The 17,855-nt window shown below is 42.9% G+C and overlaps 2 protein-coding genes across 8 annotated transcripts in view; one reads left to right on the top strand and one right to left on the bottom strand.

Moving 5' to 3' along the window:
- The window catches only part of VPS41 (VPS41 subunit of HOPS complex), a 167,353-nt gene extending 158,616 nt beyond the window's left edge, over positions 1-8,737 (bottom strand). The window contains exons 1-2 of one of the 7 annotated variants that reach the window (XM_053259881.1): positions 8,645-8,737; positions 2,285-2,323 (exon numbers count right to left, since the gene is read on the bottom strand). In XM_053259881.1, coding sequence (XP_053115856.1) covers positions 2,285-2,323; positions 8,645-8,710 — 105 coding nt within the window. In that variant the 5' untranslated portion in view covers positions 8,711-8,737. The other 6 variants (XM_053259884.1, XM_053259885.1, XM_053259886.1 and 3 more) reach the window with 6 other exon arrangements.
- A 27-nt stretch (positions 8,738-8,764) lies between these two features.
- The window catches only part of POU6F2 (POU class 6 homeobox 2), a 559,658-nt gene continuing 550,567 nt past the window's right edge, over positions 8,765-17,855 (top strand). The window contains exon 1 of the mRNA XM_053259876.1: positions 8,765-8,826. The gene's annotated coding sequence lies outside the window, so the exon portion shown is untranslated. The remainder of the gene's footprint in view (positions 8,827-17,855) is intronic.

Raw genomic sequence — 17,855 nt, 5'->3', positions numbered from 1 at the left:
CCAACCTAACACTGCAAGAGGGATTGCTGGATACCTCCCTCACAGACCCTGCAGAAATAGTGTAGTCCAAGTCGGCCCGAATACAGGAGATTTTATTCGCAAAGAACCCACTAAAGGCGTCACAGCAGTGTCTCTGGGAGCTGATTTGAGGCGGAAGGAGCAGAGATTATACTCCTCACCACCCGGGACAACTCTGCTGAACGTGAACCCACAGATGCAATGCGCGCCGACCAAAAACGCTTTTTTGCTGCGCGCACTGCCATTGCATAGGTTTTCAAATGGGTTCTATGCTGCATCCTGTCAGATTCGAGCAGAGTTCTCCTCCACTTGCGTTCCAGTCGCCTACCAAGCCGCTTCATCCCCCACAACTCCTCCGTGTACCAGGGGGCCATCTTAGAAGCAGGCCTGGAGGAACGCTTAGGAGCAATAATATCTACTGCCCTGGTGAGTTCTCTATTCCATGTTCCCACCAGGGCATCGACAGAATCACCGGCCACACCAACATCAAAACCCTCCAAGGCCTTTTGGAAACCTGCTGGGTCCAGCAGCCTTTTTGGGCGGATCATCCTAATAGGTCCATCACCCCTGCAGGGGTGGATTGTGACCATGATACCAACCTTAACCAGGTAGTGATCTGTCCATGACAATGGGGTAACCACCGGATTCCCCACCCACGGAACACCCCCCTGATCCGAACAGAAGACCAAATCCAGTGTGTGGCTGGCAACATGAGTTGGTTCAAAAATTAATTGGGATAGGCCCATAGTTGTCATGGCCGCTATGAACTCCTGAGCTGCACCAGACAAGCCAGTCCCAAAGTAGATATTGAAGTCCCCCAGCACCAAGAGCCTGGGGGACTCCAACACCAATTACACACTCCTCACCAATATGAGATTTAGCCCAGCACAAAAAGACCAGCTTGTCCTACATACTTGCATCCCAAGATGCATCTCCACATAGGTATTGCATACCAGGAACACATGAAACAATCCATTACTATAAACCAGTTCAGCAAAGAGAATGGTCATGCTGGAGATCAACAGTCATCTATGCTTGAGGAACAGGCAATATTTTCACAACTGTAGTTCTAATAATGTGAAGTTTTCATTTGCTACCTGAACTCTAATTGATAAGAATATTGGCTTGTCATCCTCAATGGGATTTGTGAAACCCCTGCCTATTTCAGAAGGCTTGTTATGCAACATCAGTCCTGCTGTTTGATAAACACAAGTGGTCACACCAGGTCACACCAGACTGGTCACACCAGACTTGTGTGACCCCTGGTCACACCAGACTTGTGTGGTTCTTTGGATACAAGCCATTAACTATTCTGGATAATCTATAGACAAAAGTGATATCTATCATAGTGGCATCTTTCCCAGATAGAGTATTCCCTCAAATGCTAATGAGTGTGTGTGTGTGTGTGTGTGTGTGTGTGTGTGTGTGTGTGTTTGTGTGTGTGAATATGGATGTTGAAAGCCATAAATGTGGACAATGAAACATGACATCCTCAAACAAACAAACAAAATCAGCAACTCACAAGCCATGGTCCAAATCCAGCCCTCAGATAAGTATTGGCTGTCCCTCCAATTCCCAACTCAGTTGCCAACTCAACTGTGAGGCCAAGATAAGAGGGGTTTGTGGAAGCGGCAACAGATTAGGTTCCTGGCAACCCATCCTCACCTTCAGAGTGACTCTCTTGTACAAATAGTTGCTGACCAGGATCTTAAGGTCTTTTTAGCTATATCTTCTCTGCCCTTTGGATAATTGTTACATGTTTTGTATGAAAGGTTACAGAATTAATAAACCAATATAAATAATATGAATAGTCATAACTCTCACAATATTATTTTGCAAAGCAATGATACCAGATAAATCTAAGCTTGCATCATAGCATCATTAAATATCAGTTCACTATTTGCCTCAATCGTATTTTTGTTTATTCAAAGCAGAAATGACAACATTCAGGTTTCAACTTATGAGATTCATTTTGTCAAGATGCATTATTTTCACAGAACCGTGTGACTATCCATATTTTTAAAGATCATCCACTATGTGTTTTCAGCAGCAATACAACTACCTAATTTTAATTAAAGCTTAAAAATAACCTCCCATAAAATAATATTAACTTCTCTGTAAACAAGCAGCTTCCAAATCCAAAAGGAAGCAGAAAGGCTGAGGGAGGAGGGAGAAGAGTGTTTTCCCTGATTACTGACAGACATTAAATGCAACTGGATCACCACCTGGCAGTGTTCGAGTAATGAAGCCCCTCAAACAATCTTACCTCAGACTCATCTGTAGATTCTTCGTTAGAACTTGGCTCCTGAAAACAATATAAAAAGGAAGAAAATGTTACAAATGCAGATATCACATGATAGCCTATCTCCCATATTATTTCTGCTGTTGGAAGATAAATGACAAAGGCTCATTAGAGATCCAGATGATTCTGCAGATTCTGCATCAATTAAATTGCTGTCTGCATCCCCTGTACATTCACATCGATACATTTTTTGGACAAGCTATCTGGAGGCACTTACTTAGAAGAGATACAAAATGAATGTCATGTTTCAGTTTGTTATTCTTCCAACATCTAATCAGGTATATAGAAGCACTGCTGAAGTATATGAAAAGCTCTCTATAACTTGATTCCTCAGCTCTTCAACAAGCTTTTGTAGAAATGGTGTAACTAATGGTACATTTAGCTATTTATTACTTTTTTAAAAAATTCTAGCCATTCGTTTAACACACCGGATTACAACAAAATATTCAGAATCATGAGCTTCCAAGATAGAAAGTGTCCTTCAAACTCAAATGTTCCATCAAAGCTTTATACATAAGCTTGTTTTTCAAAGACTTATTGAGAAGCTACATATCAGAGAAAGGGTCCATTAATCCAGTACTGACCATTCTGAGTAGTAGTCTGACTCTAAAGACTCACAGCAGCTTTGGATGTCAATCTATCGAGTTTGTACTCAGAAGCTAGAGGAAATATGCAGAGGAACTAAGTGGAGCGCTCTTTCTTACAAGTATACTATGGACTCTGTTTTGAAGAACTCTTATATTTATTGTGTTCAATTTGTTGTGAGACAATTTGACATGTGTAAGAGGTGATGTTCACGACTGCATGTGTTATTGTTTGATATATCGGAAGGGGTGCCTATTTTGGAGGAGTTTCCGCTTTAGGCTATTGCAGCTCACATAAGATAGCTTTTTTTACATGATTCTAGTGGGTTTCTTTTAAAGTATTAAGCAATTTAAATCCACTCTGGGAAAGAACTCTGGGAAAGATGCATGTTAAAAACCAACATTATTCTTGCTCCTACATTTCTGAAGCCATCAAAGAAAAGTGAGCCTTTAAAACATCTCCCTCACAGGGCAATGAATCTTACTGTCACACACTTGCACACACACAAAAGAAATTGAGTCTACTCTTGCTAATCTCTCACCTGTCCAGTGGCAAAATCTGCTGATGCCATGCCTCCTCCGAGAGGTCAGCAAAATGAAGATTTACTTAACGTATTTACAGTTATCAATAGCAATAAAAGGTTACAACTAATATGCTGACAGTGAACGTAAGCATTTTAACAGCAGCATGATAGAAACAAAGACTATACAAGAGAGAACTTCAAACCATATGAGGTAACATTTTGACAATAAGATGAATAACTGCAGCAGTGTGTGTGAGAAAGAGACACACCACAAATCACAGGATTGAGTTTATACCACAAGGTGAGTCTTGTGCAGTAACCTCTGGGCAAGCATTCCCATGGAACCTATTCCTGAAAATAGGTTGCATAAGGTGCCATATCAATGGGTTGTATCTGAACCCTTCTTGTGTTTGGCTCAGCAGTTATAAGCTCCTACCATTCATGGAAGGAGTTTGTGGAGATGGAGCATGAACATGAGGACGGTTAAAAGACAAGTATTGAAAAAGCGGCCAGGATTGTCTGCATTGTATTAGTTATTGCGTATAGCTCTCATGAAGCTTTATTAAAACAAAAGTGTAATTTTCCCCTCCACAGAATAGGAATGAGCATATGGGCCCCTTCATATATTATGTTTTGCAAATGTGTAGTAACAGAAAAATGCACATGCTTAGAAACACATGCAAGATCAACAACAACAACATGTTACAATGTGTCCCCAGCTTTAACAGGTATATCCAGCCAGCCTAGAAACAGGAATCTTGCTGATGTGGGGGCAGGAGGAAAGGACACCTTTTTTCTTTCCCTTGAGGTCTTCTACTGCAGTGCTATATTGTGCTAGCCATTGAATTTGGGACTTGCTGAAAGCACAGAGCCAGAACATTTTATAGCTCTATAGCAAGGAGAAGGGGATTCCAAAGAATGGGAAAGGGGGAAAGTGTCATTTTCCTTTCTATCAACTTGAAACATTCTTTCACAGTTCAGGAACAGAGGTCTTTTAACCGCACAGCACATCACACCCTCACAACCTTCCAGGATAGTACTTACTATAAGATGCTTGAGCAAACCCGTTCTTTTCCCCTTTCCCTATTTTTCTTTCTTTTTTTTTAATCAACTGACACTTGGTTTTAATAAAATTATTGAACAATGATGATATTATTAGAACAGTAACCACCAGTGTTCCCTCTAACAGCGATTCCCAGATGTTGTGACTACAACTCCCAGCAGCCTCAGCTGCAATAGCCTTTGCTTGGGGATTATGGGAGTTGTAGATAACAACATCTGGGAATCTTTGTTTGAGGGAACACTGGTAAACACTAATAAAAAGTTTTAAGACATATCAAAGACAAGCAGCAAAATAACTTTTTAAAAGCTACTGCTTTCCATGTTGCACTTATAAATCAGGTACTCTGCCCCTCCCCAAGAATAGGTATGTGCCCAAACCACAGTTTTAAATGCAGTTCGAGAACTCACAGGAACATCATCATCAATTTTTTCACAGCCATTGGCCAGCAGAAATAGAAATAACAAACATATCCAATAAAACAATACTAAAACACAACAAAACAAAATACAGTCATAGGAACATTCAAAAGGGAACTATGAGAGAAAGGTGTGCAGGTGCTTACCTGCTTTCTGTTGCCCCTTCAAGTTTTCTGCTGGGATGGCACATATCCCCAAAAGCCCCCCGCACTGTCAGCATGCAAATGAAGATGCCATGTCTGTGCTGACGGTGTGTGGGGCTTTTAGGGATACGCACCACCCCAGCAGGAAGTTGGAAGGGGAGGTGGAGAGCAGGTAAGTACCTGCACACTTTTCTCTTAAAGTTCTCTTTTGAATGTTCCTGCAAGTGCTTGAACAGTGCTTCAAACTGCCGTTCGGGCACATCCTTACCCAAGACAAGATGGTTCTACAATTGCCTTGTGCTGGTAGTTGGAAGGAGGGGGACACCTAATCTACAACAGCAGGAGGTACTGTATATGTTGGGCAGCTCACAAGGCTCTTTGGCCTTCTCTCCTCCTCTCAAAATAGAATAGTTCCTCAGCTGCCCTGGGGTGGCAGTTTTTCCACATGCACTTCAAACCATGGTTACAACTGCTTACTGACAGGAGAAGCACAGTTTGTGTCAGTACACATATAACATGAGACCAGGGTTAACATCAGGAAGGGAAGCAGAGAGAAGAAATTGCTCCTGAGAGGCAAGGAAGAAGGAACATGCATTCAAGAAGCTGACTCCAAATTTGCAAACCATCATTTGCAGGAAGACAGCATTATATATTTTATTTATTTATTTAATTTTTATTTATTTTACATTTTCTATCCTGCTCTTCCTCCAAGGAGCCCAGAGCAGTGTACTACATACTTGAGTTTCTCCTCACAACAACCCTGTGAAGTAGTTTAGGCTGAGAGAGAAGTGATTGGCCCAGAGTCACCCAGCAAGTATCATGGCCGATTGGGGATTTGAACTCTGGTCTCCCAGGTCCTAGTCCAGCACTCTAACCACTACACCACACTGGCTCTGTTTAAAAGTATGTTTAAAATAAATATGTTTAAAAGTATGAAACACAATTTTCATCCTTGGGTATTAATATAGTTCTCCCAGGAACTTGATTATAGCTAACAAAATGATAACAGCCACCTTCTTAACAAAAAGAAGAAACAAAATGTCTGTGTAGCACCTGAAGAAACAATTCAGATTTCCCCCCAAACAGTCCAGCCTTCCACTATAGTATTCCTCTCCCAGTCTAGAGAAACTTCTTTTCCTCCCACTGCTCTGCCTTTGATCCTCATGTGAAGCGTGGCAGACAGCAAGCAGCAGTCAACTGTGACAGCTGTCACTCTGCCTCAATATTACAGCCAGCTCCCAGATTCCAGAAATCCTACCTTAAACCTATCCTGTTGGGATTTTGAAAAACTGACCTTAAAAAACAATTCAGAGACTCACAGTTTTTAGATATATTGATTCTGTTTAACTACCAAAGAATTCTCAAGAGAAAGGAAAGAATTCTACAGGGAAGAACACCTACAGAGTTAAACCTTATCACAGGTTTTGTTGTTGTTGTTGTTGTTGTTTAAGAATTGCATTGCATTGCATTACATTGAATTGCAGAACAGCTATTAAAAATAAGCAATATATTTGTGTATTTCAATTTTTGGCCAGTGGTCTAGAAACAAAAATCTGCCTTTTAAAGAAAATAATAAAGCCATTAAGATGTGTATGGGTCCAGTCATTTAAAGTCAGGCATTAACAAATTGTATTTTAACCAACTGCTGCTTGTACATATACATACATGCAAGCAAGCATGTTCAGAAAATGAGATGAGAGAAGATAGCAAGCATGATTCTTAAAGATATTTTAAACTGTAAATTTGCAGATTGATAATCAAATGCATGTTATTTAAGATACCTTAGGCTTTAAAGGTATGTACAAATTTACATACATTATTTAAAACACTCTCACACACATGAAAGCTTTGCCAAAAAATCTTTGTACTCTACATAAGACAATGTCAAGGAAACCCATTCTGTAAGTCATAGAAGCTGACAACACACTGCTATAGCTAAATTCTAGCCCTGGAGCCCAATCCAGAAGTCCACACCTGAAATTAAGGTTTTACCTAGGGATGAACTGCTATGCTGGATCAGATCAATAATTTAACTAGCTCAGTATCTGGACTATACCAATAGGAGCAAAACATGTCTCAGGGGGATTACAAGCAGACGAGAGGGTGATCAGTCTCCCTCACCATTATTATTCCACTGCTATTATTATCATTACATTTTTATCCCACCTTTCCTCCAAAGCTTAGAGCAACACACATGGTTGGTTCTCCCCCACTCCACTTTGAACCGCATAACAATTTAATCAGGTAGCAGATTTTTTTTAACACAAGTTATTTTTTGTGAGGCACAATCAAAAGCAGCAATCATCCTTCTTCCTCATTAACACAAGGGAATGCCTCACAGAACATAGGGCCTACTGCAACATCTGCATGCAAAATCTAGAATCAAAGAAAACAGGACTTTTCCTCCTTTTACATTTAGATTATGTTATCTATACGCTAAAGGAATAAATTAATTTACTAATGTGGAATCCTATGCACACTCCTCCTTACTGAGAAGTAAGCCCCACTGAACTCAATCAGTACTTGCTTCCAAGTAAACCTACATAGGATTTTGCTGTTAATCTGAGTTTAACCACTAAGAAGTTTTTTAACAGAATGAGAGCCCTACAACCAGATACATGCTTCTTATGAGGTGCCAGCTCTGGAAATAAACACTGTCTTGAAAAATGTCTTCTAGATCCCAAATGTGTGGCTCTTGCTATTCACTTGTAATGAAAGGAAATGAAAGATGCTTTCAAACCGCAATCCTAACTTAGTACAAAGCAAGTTCCATTTAATTCAGGGGACTTGTTTCTGAGTAAACATAATTGAGATCAAACAATCACTCTTACTCAGTCTCTAAACATATTGCAGGGCTAAGCCTGACACTTCAAAATCAGTCTGAGTATTCTGCTCAAATTCAAGTATTCAAGCCACTAAACATATCGACCCAGAAATGATTACAATCAAATATTTTGATTTAATCTCCCTGGTCAATTTCAGTGGGCATAAGTGGGCTTCATTCAAGTATTTAGGTTGTTAGCACCAATGAAGTCAATGCATGGGAGCAAAGGGCTTGGGGAAGAACTGAAATTACACAAGGCATCCCTATCAGCGTGAGGAAAGTTCTGGAGCACCTTAATTCGATTGTGGACCGCCAGATATAAGATGTCAGCGCTTTTAAACGCACTCCCTACGTAAATAGGGTGCCTTACTTTCCACGGTGCTTCGTCATGCAGCTACAAATATCAACTCACACATCTGTCCTACCTAAAGCTTTTATTCAACAAACGCCTGCAGCAACTGCTCTAAACCATCATGAACAACAAACAGTGTTTTTGCTCTGTTCCGAAATCCCTCGCTGCTCCTGTTTCCATCACACTCCTCCTCTTGCCTAAACACATACGATCGTGGTCTTCTTCCCTCGGTCCTTTCTCACCATTGGCTATCACACCAAATATCGATTTCTCGAATTTCCCACTTTAGTTTCCAAATTCTGAAATATGCATATGTTCCGCCTCCCCACCTTCCTTTCTCCCTTTTGTAATCTTCTTGCTTACTGCATTCACTGTTCAGTTTGTTACCACCGTTTATTGCACTACTGCAAGCTTTTACCTTCTCCTCTGCTTCCGCCATAGCCCGGCTGACTGTCACATGAACAAGCCCGGAAGTAAGAGGCATCGGGCATGCTGGGTAATGTAGTTTCCCCCTCCTACTTCTCTGATTCAGTGCCTCACGGATTAGCAGCGGTTCTGGAGATTAGTCCATCCACCAGCCCTTGTTCTTAGTGTGTGAAGGTAAAAATCACCTGTTAAGGAGACTATAACACATAAATATATGATTTATTTATTTATTTGCACATAACAAAATACTTGCAAGTATTTTGCAAACTGCAAAGGCAATGTGCAGTTTTAGCATTTTTCAGGACTAAGTCGGCCACGCCACTAATACATTAGCCCTTGATAACAGGTTTTTGCAAGTCTGATGTGATGATGATGATGATGATTGATTATTATCATTAATAATAATAATAATAATAATAATAATAATAAATTCAATTTCTATACCCCACTTCCAAAAATGGCTCAGGGTGGTTTACACAGAGAAATAAAAAATAAATAAGATGGATCCCTATCCCCAAAGGGCTCACAATCTAAAACGTAAAATAGACACCAGCAACAGTCACTGGAGGTACTGTGCTGGGGGTGGATAGGGCCAGTTACTCTCCCCATACTAAATAAAGAGAATCACCACGTTAAAAGGTGCCTCTTTGCCAAGTTAGCAAGGGAGGTGATAATGATAATTAATAAATGTCCAGAGAAAAAGTGACAACAGTTCAGCCCAATCATATGTATATTTACTCAGAAGTAAGCTCCATTGACTGAGTTCATAGGATTGCAGCTTAATTCTGCATAAATAAAAAGTTATAAGATAGAAGGCAAACATTATTGGACAAAAGTATTATTTGCTACTAAGAATCATAGTTTTTGTTTGATTCTTTCATTAATTGCGGAACAGAGGCATACCCACCAAGTCATATTTGAGTTGTGTCACCCAAAACTCTGGGCACAAGGCAACAGAATTAAATATGGTTCCACTCATTCTTCTGCCTGCACTGCTTGGGCAACAGGAGAGGAGTCTATGCCAGGGGTGGCCAACCTGAGGCTCCCCAGCTATTGTTGGACTACAACTCCCATCAGCTTCAGCTGCAGTTTATACCCCTGGCTTATGCTCAGGTTCCTCTCCATGCCAGCATTGCTCCAGTTTCCTTCCAACAGGTGTGACACTAGTTGTGGAGTGGACCCACACATGGATTAGTTACTCCCATGTGGTACAGGCCTTCTCACATCACACAAGCAAAACAGGAAGAAACCATACTGAAGCTTCCATGTTGCAAAAGTGATTTTAAAAAGGGACCCTGATGACCCTGGAAGTCCATCATCACATGGAAGGAATCTATGCTGAGGCTGTTTCTCAACTTAGCATTGCCTCTGAAAATGAAGCATGAAAAGCACCCATTTGAGGTCTCCCCCAGATAATCTCAAAGATTAACATCTTGAAAAACCTCTGAGAGAAGGCATACCCAAAGTATGATTGCTGCCTATTTTCGCCCTTAGCAGGCTCCAATATTTTACCAGGGTTGGACCAGAAGACCTTCAAGGTCCCTTCCAGCTCTAAACTTTTATGATTCTATGAACAGATTCTATGAATTTCTATGAAATTCGAGAGATGAAGCCTTTCCTCGCTTGGAAATATTGTAAAATGCAGAGTTCACCTGTTCAAGTTCTGAGCTGTTAAAAGCACAAGAGCCCTGCCTAATAAAAGGAGGAACCTCTAGTAGGAATTGGATTGTCGTAGTTTGATTATAAATAAGTATATTATAAAGTAATCTTCATTTTGCTTACTGTCACTTTGTTCTGTGTTTAAGGCTTCTGGTTTCCTTGTGTTTCAATGCTTGCATGCTAGCTATATATTTATTAGCATGTGTCCCTTTCTATTTTTTTGCTGTCTTATTCTTCTACTGCAAGCTTCAGTGATGTTGCTATTCATGTTAAATAGATCACAGTCAAAACTCATTTGTATTTTATCCTGAGAAACATTTGATTTTTCTGTTTGACACATATGTAAGGAGAAGTACTTAGCCTTCCACCTACTAAAGAGTTTGTGTTTTGGCATAGAGAAATGATTGATGGAGGTTGTCAAAGTGTACCTCAGGAGCTAAGATTCTGTTTCCATTTATAGTACTGTAAGAAGAGGCATGGGCCATATTTTTAGTTCTGTATTTCCCCACCCCAAGCTAAGTTGTTCCTTTTCCCTTTGTAAAGTGGTGCATATTTACAGCATATTATCCATAACAATTACTATTACTACTACTGCTAGTACGAATATTTATAGAACACTCTTCAACCAAAGTTCTCAAAGTGGTTTACATAGAAAAATAAATAATACATAAATAAGATGGCCCCTTGTCCTCAAAGGGCTCACAATCTAAAAAGGAACATAAGGCAGATACCAGCAACAGCCACCGGGATGATGCTGTGCTGGAGTTTGATAGGGCCAGTTGCTCTCCCCTTGCCACCAGGCTGTTGTCAAACCCTGTGTCCTGCCAGCCCACAAGCCTATGTGGGGATGTTCGCCCTGCCCATTGCCCCGAAGGGTGAGGCTAATGTCTCCGGTCAGTGGGAAACCGGAGCTCTCCTCTCCTGGAAATCCCTGCTCTGGGAGATCTGCAGACAACGCCACACCAAACCTAGCCTGAGAACTTTGAATGAGTTTAAAGGTCCACTCATGGCAGGGATAGCCAGCATGAGCAGGGCACCCCCTCTCTAGCCAGGGAGCAAATATTGGGGTGGGGGGCACTCCTGTCTGGGTATGAGGGATTCCGGAGCTGCCGGATTCTATATTTCTCACTGAAAGGTTGGGAAAGGAGCCCAGCCCCTTTCCCTTTGGGGGGTTCTTGCTCCATGGGTACTCATGATCAAGGCTGGTCACCAGGGTCAGTAGTGCCCCAGTACTAGGGGAGAGTATTGCTACTGTGAGGAATGAGTCACCCAACCCTGGGTGCAGTGCTCAGTCATGAGAGCGAAAGGCCATGGGGACACCCCCACACAACTGAGAAGAACCATCAGAACAGAGAAGAAAGTATTGCCAGGCTAAATCACAACTTATGCCAGATAGCAAAACACCCCCTTCTCCCACAGACAGCCCTATCATGAAAGTGTCAGACCATTGGGGCTCTAAATAGATCAAGGTTGTTTTGTGGATAGCAGCAATTGGGAGAGGTATCATGGAGACAGTTTTAATGTATTGGGGACCATGGCCAAGCTGCTGCAAAAATGTGCCATCTGCCAGCCTGCCTGCCCATGTTATCCCCTGCTAACTTGGCAAAGAGGCACCTTTTAACGTGGTGATTCTCTTTATTTAGCAGGGGGAGAGTAACTGACCCTATCCACCCCGAGCACAGTACCTCCAGTGACTGTTGCTGGTGTCTATCTTATGTTTCTTTTTAGAATGTTAACCCTTTGCGGACAGGGTTCCATCTTATTTGTTTGTTATTTCTCTGTGTAAACCACCCTGAGCCATTTCTGGAAGGGCGGTATAGAAAATGAATTATTTATTATTATTATTATTATTATTATTATTATTATTATTACTATTAATTTATGGGACTTCCGACTACAAACAGACAAACATCTTCCACACAATACACCAGATATAACTGTGGTCGAGGAGAAAGAAAAACTAGTTAAAATAATTGACATAGCAATACCAGGGGATAGCAGAATAGAAGAAAAAGAAATAGGAAAAAAAATCATAAAATACAAAGATCTACAAATTGAAATTGAAAGGCTTTGGCAGAAAAAGACCAAAATAATCCCAATCCCAGTGGTAATTGGCGCCCTGGGTGCAGTTCCAAAAGACCTTGAAGAGCACCTCAACACCATAGGGGCCACAGAAATCACCATCAGCCAATTACAAAAAGCAGCTTTACTGGGAACAGCCTATATTCTGCGACCATATCTATCATAACAGCAACACCCCTGCCCACACCCCTAGGGACAATGACTCTGTCCCTGGGCATCTGGAAACTGGGGATCCCCTCTCCTGCAGATACCTGCACTGGGAGATCTGCATACACCACACTGGACCAGACTCAGGAATTATAAATGGGTTTAAGGGTCTGTGCTTCAGCCTCGTGTCCTCACTGTCCATACAAATGGTTTGAGTGGGGGGTGCTGTTGGCAGGGTTTGAAAGGCATCTCCCTAGAAGGGATTCCTGAGCAGCCAAGTTCTATTCTTTTCACATAAAGATTGCGGAAGGGGGCCCCAGCCCCTTCCCCTTTTCCAGGTTTACCCTCCATCCCTGGCTTACTCATGAGCGAAAGGCCGTGTTGACACCCCCAGGCAACTCATGAGAAGGGCCATCAGAGGGGATGGACAGATCTGGAATTAATACAGATGGCAAAACATCCCCTTCTTCCACTAATACCTCCCTCACGGGAGTGTCAAGTGACAAGGAAAGGTACCAAAGCCCACACAGACTATACCCACTCACAAGAGTGTCAGGCCATGGGTGCTCTAAGTAGAGCTGTGCTGTGCTGCTGTGTGTTGGAAAGCAGGGGGCAGGGGTATCCCAGATCCTGGGGACAGCGGCCAAGCTGCCATGGAAACAAGCCCCCTGCCTAGCCATCTGAACCTGTGCACAAGTTCATGCCTGTGGCCCCTGCAGTCACCCCCTGGGATTGGGGGAGAAGAGGAAAGTGCCCTCTCCCACAGTTCCCTGTGCCCGCTTATCTGCAGATGGTGCACAGACAAAACAGACCCAGGAGTTTCAAATTTGTGTAATTGTACATCCCATTGGCCCACTCCATGGCTGTGCATGTGGCCAGGCTATGGCACATGGGGTGTCAGAATCCCCTTTGGGGTAAGTGCAAGGTTTTAGAGAGGTTTGGGGAGGGGGAGGTAGTGGAGAATATTTTTTACCAAAAGAGAGTTGGGGGCCCCACTAAAGCAGGCCTCCCTTGGGTTCATTGGTGATTAAATGGGCGGCTCAACTCATGAGTTTGCAGACTGTGGATGGGGATCACCCTTTAACGGCATAGGAAAGCACAGGCATACCCACTAGACTGGCCCTCTTATGAAAGTGTGAGCCTACTGAGAAGCAAGCTGCCAGACAGCAGATTTGTGATGGGTCTGGATGGATTGCTTTGCCAAGGTCACCTCTCACGTCATCTTCCCTGGTTATGGCGGACAGACCCCCCCAGCATCCTTCTCACTTTCCTATCTGCATATTCAATTCTAGCAAATGTGGATTTCTTCCTCCTCTCCCATAATGAAAGCAGAATTCCACCCCTCTGGGCCCCAAACCACCAGATAATTTGTGCTTGTGTGGTACTTTCAGGGTGTGAGGCTACTTGGGGGGGGGGTGCCATCGCTGGCAGATGGTGCTAGCGTCACAGGGCATTTACCGGTTCTGGATGGGGTTGCACTCTCCTTGAAGGAGCAAGTATGCAGCTTGGGGCTACTACTGGACCTGGCTCTGCTTTTGGAAGCTCAGGTGCAGGCGGTGGCCAGGGGTGCCTTTGCACGGCTTCAGCTAGTGCGCCAGCTGCGTCCCTTTCTTGAGAAGGCAGATCTGGCCACAGTTACCCATGCCTTAGTCACGTCACGGCTGGATTACTGTAACGCGCTCTACGTGGGGCTGCCCTTGAAGAACATCCGGAAACTGTAGGTAGTGCAAAACACGGCAGCTAGGGTTTTATCCGGAGCTGCCCGTTGGGAGCACATCACCCCCATTCTGAAAGAGTTGCACTGGCTGCCAGTTCATTTCCAGGTCCAATTCAAGGTGCTGGTTTTGACCTTTAAAGCCCTTAATGGTTTGGGCCCCGGATACCTGAGGGACTGCTTGGTCCCAAGGGTTGCTGCCCACTTGACAAGGTCATCTGAGGGGGCTCTGCTCCGGGTGCTGACAATGAGGGAGGCCAGGTTGTCATGTACTCGGGACAGGGCCTTCTCTGTTGCTGCCCCCAGACTCTGGAATGCTCTCCCGGTGGGTATCCGCTCCTCAGTCTCCATCACAGTTTTTAGAAAGCATGTCAAATGGTGGCTCTTTACCCAGGCTTTTATATGATTGTCTGCACTGCTGCTTCTTGTATTTTGTACTGTTTTTATGCTTGTGTTTTAATTTTTTAAAAAATCAGATTTGTTTTTATATTTTATTTTAGCTCAATATTTTAATGTGTCTTTTTTATAACGTTGTTTTTAAATTTTATTGTGAGCCGCCTTGGGATTTTCTTAATGAAAGGCGGGGTATAAATTTAACAATAAAATAAATAAAATAAATAAATTTTAAGGGCTTTCAATGCCCTTTCCCTGCCGAGGATGGGCAGAGTGCTCCCAACATGCACAATCGCGCTCGGCACCCCCTTGAAGATCGTAGCCAATTGCAGCCGCCCTGCTGACACGGTGACACTTTGCCCATAGTCTGGCTGTGGAGCTGGCTGAGATGGCCTTGGAAGCTGGACAGCAGGGATGGCTCCCCCAATCCTGCTATTAGAGTTTGGCTGGCCACAGTTTGATGAATATCTATGGTGCGATTTGGAGTTAAAAATTGGAACGTTGGCCACCTTTAACTGAGGTTAGCCATTACGTCTGAATGCAGCCATAGAAGCGATCCTCACGATTGCTCCAGGAGGCTACCCACTTCTGTGGGGAGGAAGCCCGAAAGTGCTTACCTCCCCACAGACGATAGCTGCCTCCTCCCTGGCAGGCCGGATCGGCCACCCACACGATTACTGTCTCTGTCACGGAGCCGGTTGGGGCTGCAGGGATCAGGGTCCACCTGGCCCCTGGAAGTCCCAGAATGTCCAGCACAAGTGCGTAGAGCATTCTGGGGAGACCCCCAATGCCAGGAGGCTTGTTTTAGCCTTCCGGTCGGGGGTCTTCTCATGAGGGGCCGTGGCGCAGAGCCCATGGTGACTCACGTGTCGCAGAGGCCATGGTGCCTTAGCCCATGGCGACTCACGATCACAGAAATGGTCTCCCTTAGCCCGCTTTTGAGTGGTCGTGAGAATAGCCTCATAGCCTGTTATGCAGATCAAAGACTTCCTGATATTTGTAGAGCTTGCATATGTTTGACCATGCAGTATGGGGCAGACCAGCAGTGCTGTGTCAGGATGGAACTTACAGCTCTTGAAAGGCTGGTAGCAGTGTCAGGACTATTAATGGGCTCCTGCCCTGAACCCTAAGGGCCATTTGAGCATCTCAAGCTTCTGTCATCAACACATCCCCAGAGTTCACTTTTTTCCTCCAAGTGTGAGGTTTTCTAGATGGGTTAATAATCCCATTTGCCAAAAATTAAATCCAGCAATAGCTGCTGATGCAAGTTGCTGCTTGCATTGCCAATTCATAAGATCAAGCTGCAGGAATATAAAGGGAAGACAGAGGCACCAGAGTGATTTATTACTTTTTTGCTTATTCCAGATTGAATAATCTTTTATGCGGAATATAAATGGAGAAGACAGTTCTCTGTTCTTATGAGCTACAGTGTTGAGGCAGTAGCGCAAAAGACCCAGCACTCGGGCTTCAGCATCACCAAGAAATTACAGCTGGGATCCTCATACTAGCACTGGGACAATCTCCAACTAAAACTCCACTACCAGTACATGAGCAGTCAGTGGGGGTTCCTTTACTATTGCATTCATAGAGGGGTCAGATGGAAAGTCCACTGCACTCTTTGCACACTAACTATAATAATAATAATAATAATAATGATGATGATGATGATTTTAAATGATTTTAGAAAACTGCAAGAGAAGAAAAACAAATCTAAGTGTTGCATGGATTGACTACAAGAAAGCCTTCGATTCACTGCCTCACACATGGATACTAAAATGTTTAGAAACAACTGGTGTCAGCAAAAACATTCAGATATTTATTTAAAAAAGCAATGAGCATGTGGAGTACACAGTTAACAATCAATGGCGAGACACTTGGACAGGTTAGCATTAGAAGAGGCATTTTCCAAGGGGACTTACTATCCCCTCTGTTGTTTGTAATCCCCATGACCCCACTTTCACAAATACTAAACAAAACAGGCCTCGGATACCAAACATCTAAAACATCCAGTAAAATAAACCATCTGCTGTACACGGACGATCTGAAGTTGTATGGAAAGTCCCGGTCAGAAATCGAATCACTGCTAAACACTGTCCGTATATTCAGTAGCAATATAGCAATGGAGTTTGGACTAGACAAGTGTGCTGCATTAATAATGAACAGAGGAAAAATAAGAAAAACAGAAGGAATAGAACTACCCAATGGAAGCAAGATCAAGAACCTGGAAGAGAAAGAACATTACAAATACTTGGGCATTCTCCAGGCTGATAACATCGCACACACTGAAGTTAAAAGAAAAATTGGAAGTGAATACATCAGGAGAGTTAGAAAAATCCTCAAGTCCAAACTCAATGGTGGGAACACCATACAAGCCATAAACACCTGGGCTATACCTGTTATCAGATACACTGGACCCAGGCAGAGCTAGAGACGCTAGATCGTAAGACCAGGAAAATAATGACCCTCAATCATGCTCTGCACCCCCGCAGTGATGTAGATAGGCTATACCTCCCTCGCAGCTCAGGTGGAAGAGGAATGCTGCAAGTCCATCAAACAGTAGAGGAGGGGAAAAGAGGCCTTGAAGAATATATCAAGGACAGTGAAGAAGATGCACTTAAAATGGGCAATAACGAGAAACTATTCAACACCAATGAAAGAAAGCAGGCCTACAAGAAAGAACAAGTCAAGAACCGAGCAGAAAAATAAGCCACTGCATTGTCAATATTTGCACAATATAAGTCAAAAATCAGACATCACCATGACCTGGCAATGGCTTAAGAATGGTTACTTGAAGAAAGAAACAGAGGGTTTAATACTGGCTACGCAAGAACAGACACTAAGAACAAATGCAATAAGAGCAAAAGAAGAAAAATCCACAACAAACAGCAAGTGCCGCCTTTGTAAAGAAGCAGATGAAACAGTGGACCACCTAATCAGCTGTTGTAAAAAGATCGCACAGACTGACTGCAAACAAAGGCATGACAAGGTAGCAGGGATGATACACTGGAACATCTGCAAAAAATACAAGCTACCTGTAGCCAAAAATTGGTGGGACCACACAATTGAAAAAGTTGTAGATAATGAAGATGTAAAAATATTATGGGACTTCCGACTACAAACAGACAAACATCTGCCACACAATACACCAGATATAACTGTAGTCGAGAAGAAAGAAAAATAAGTCAAAATAATCGACATAGCAATACCA

This window comes from Hemicordylus capensis, chromosome 6, assembly GCF_027244095.1.
Source record: "Hemicordylus capensis ecotype Gifberg chromosome 6, rHemCap1.1.pri, whole genome shotgun sequence".
In the NCBI taxonomy this organism is placed as follows: domain Eukaryota; kingdom Metazoa; phylum Chordata; class Lepidosauria; order Squamata; family Cordylidae; genus Hemicordylus; species Hemicordylus capensis.
This window is presented reverse-complemented; position numbering and strand designations above follow the sequence as displayed.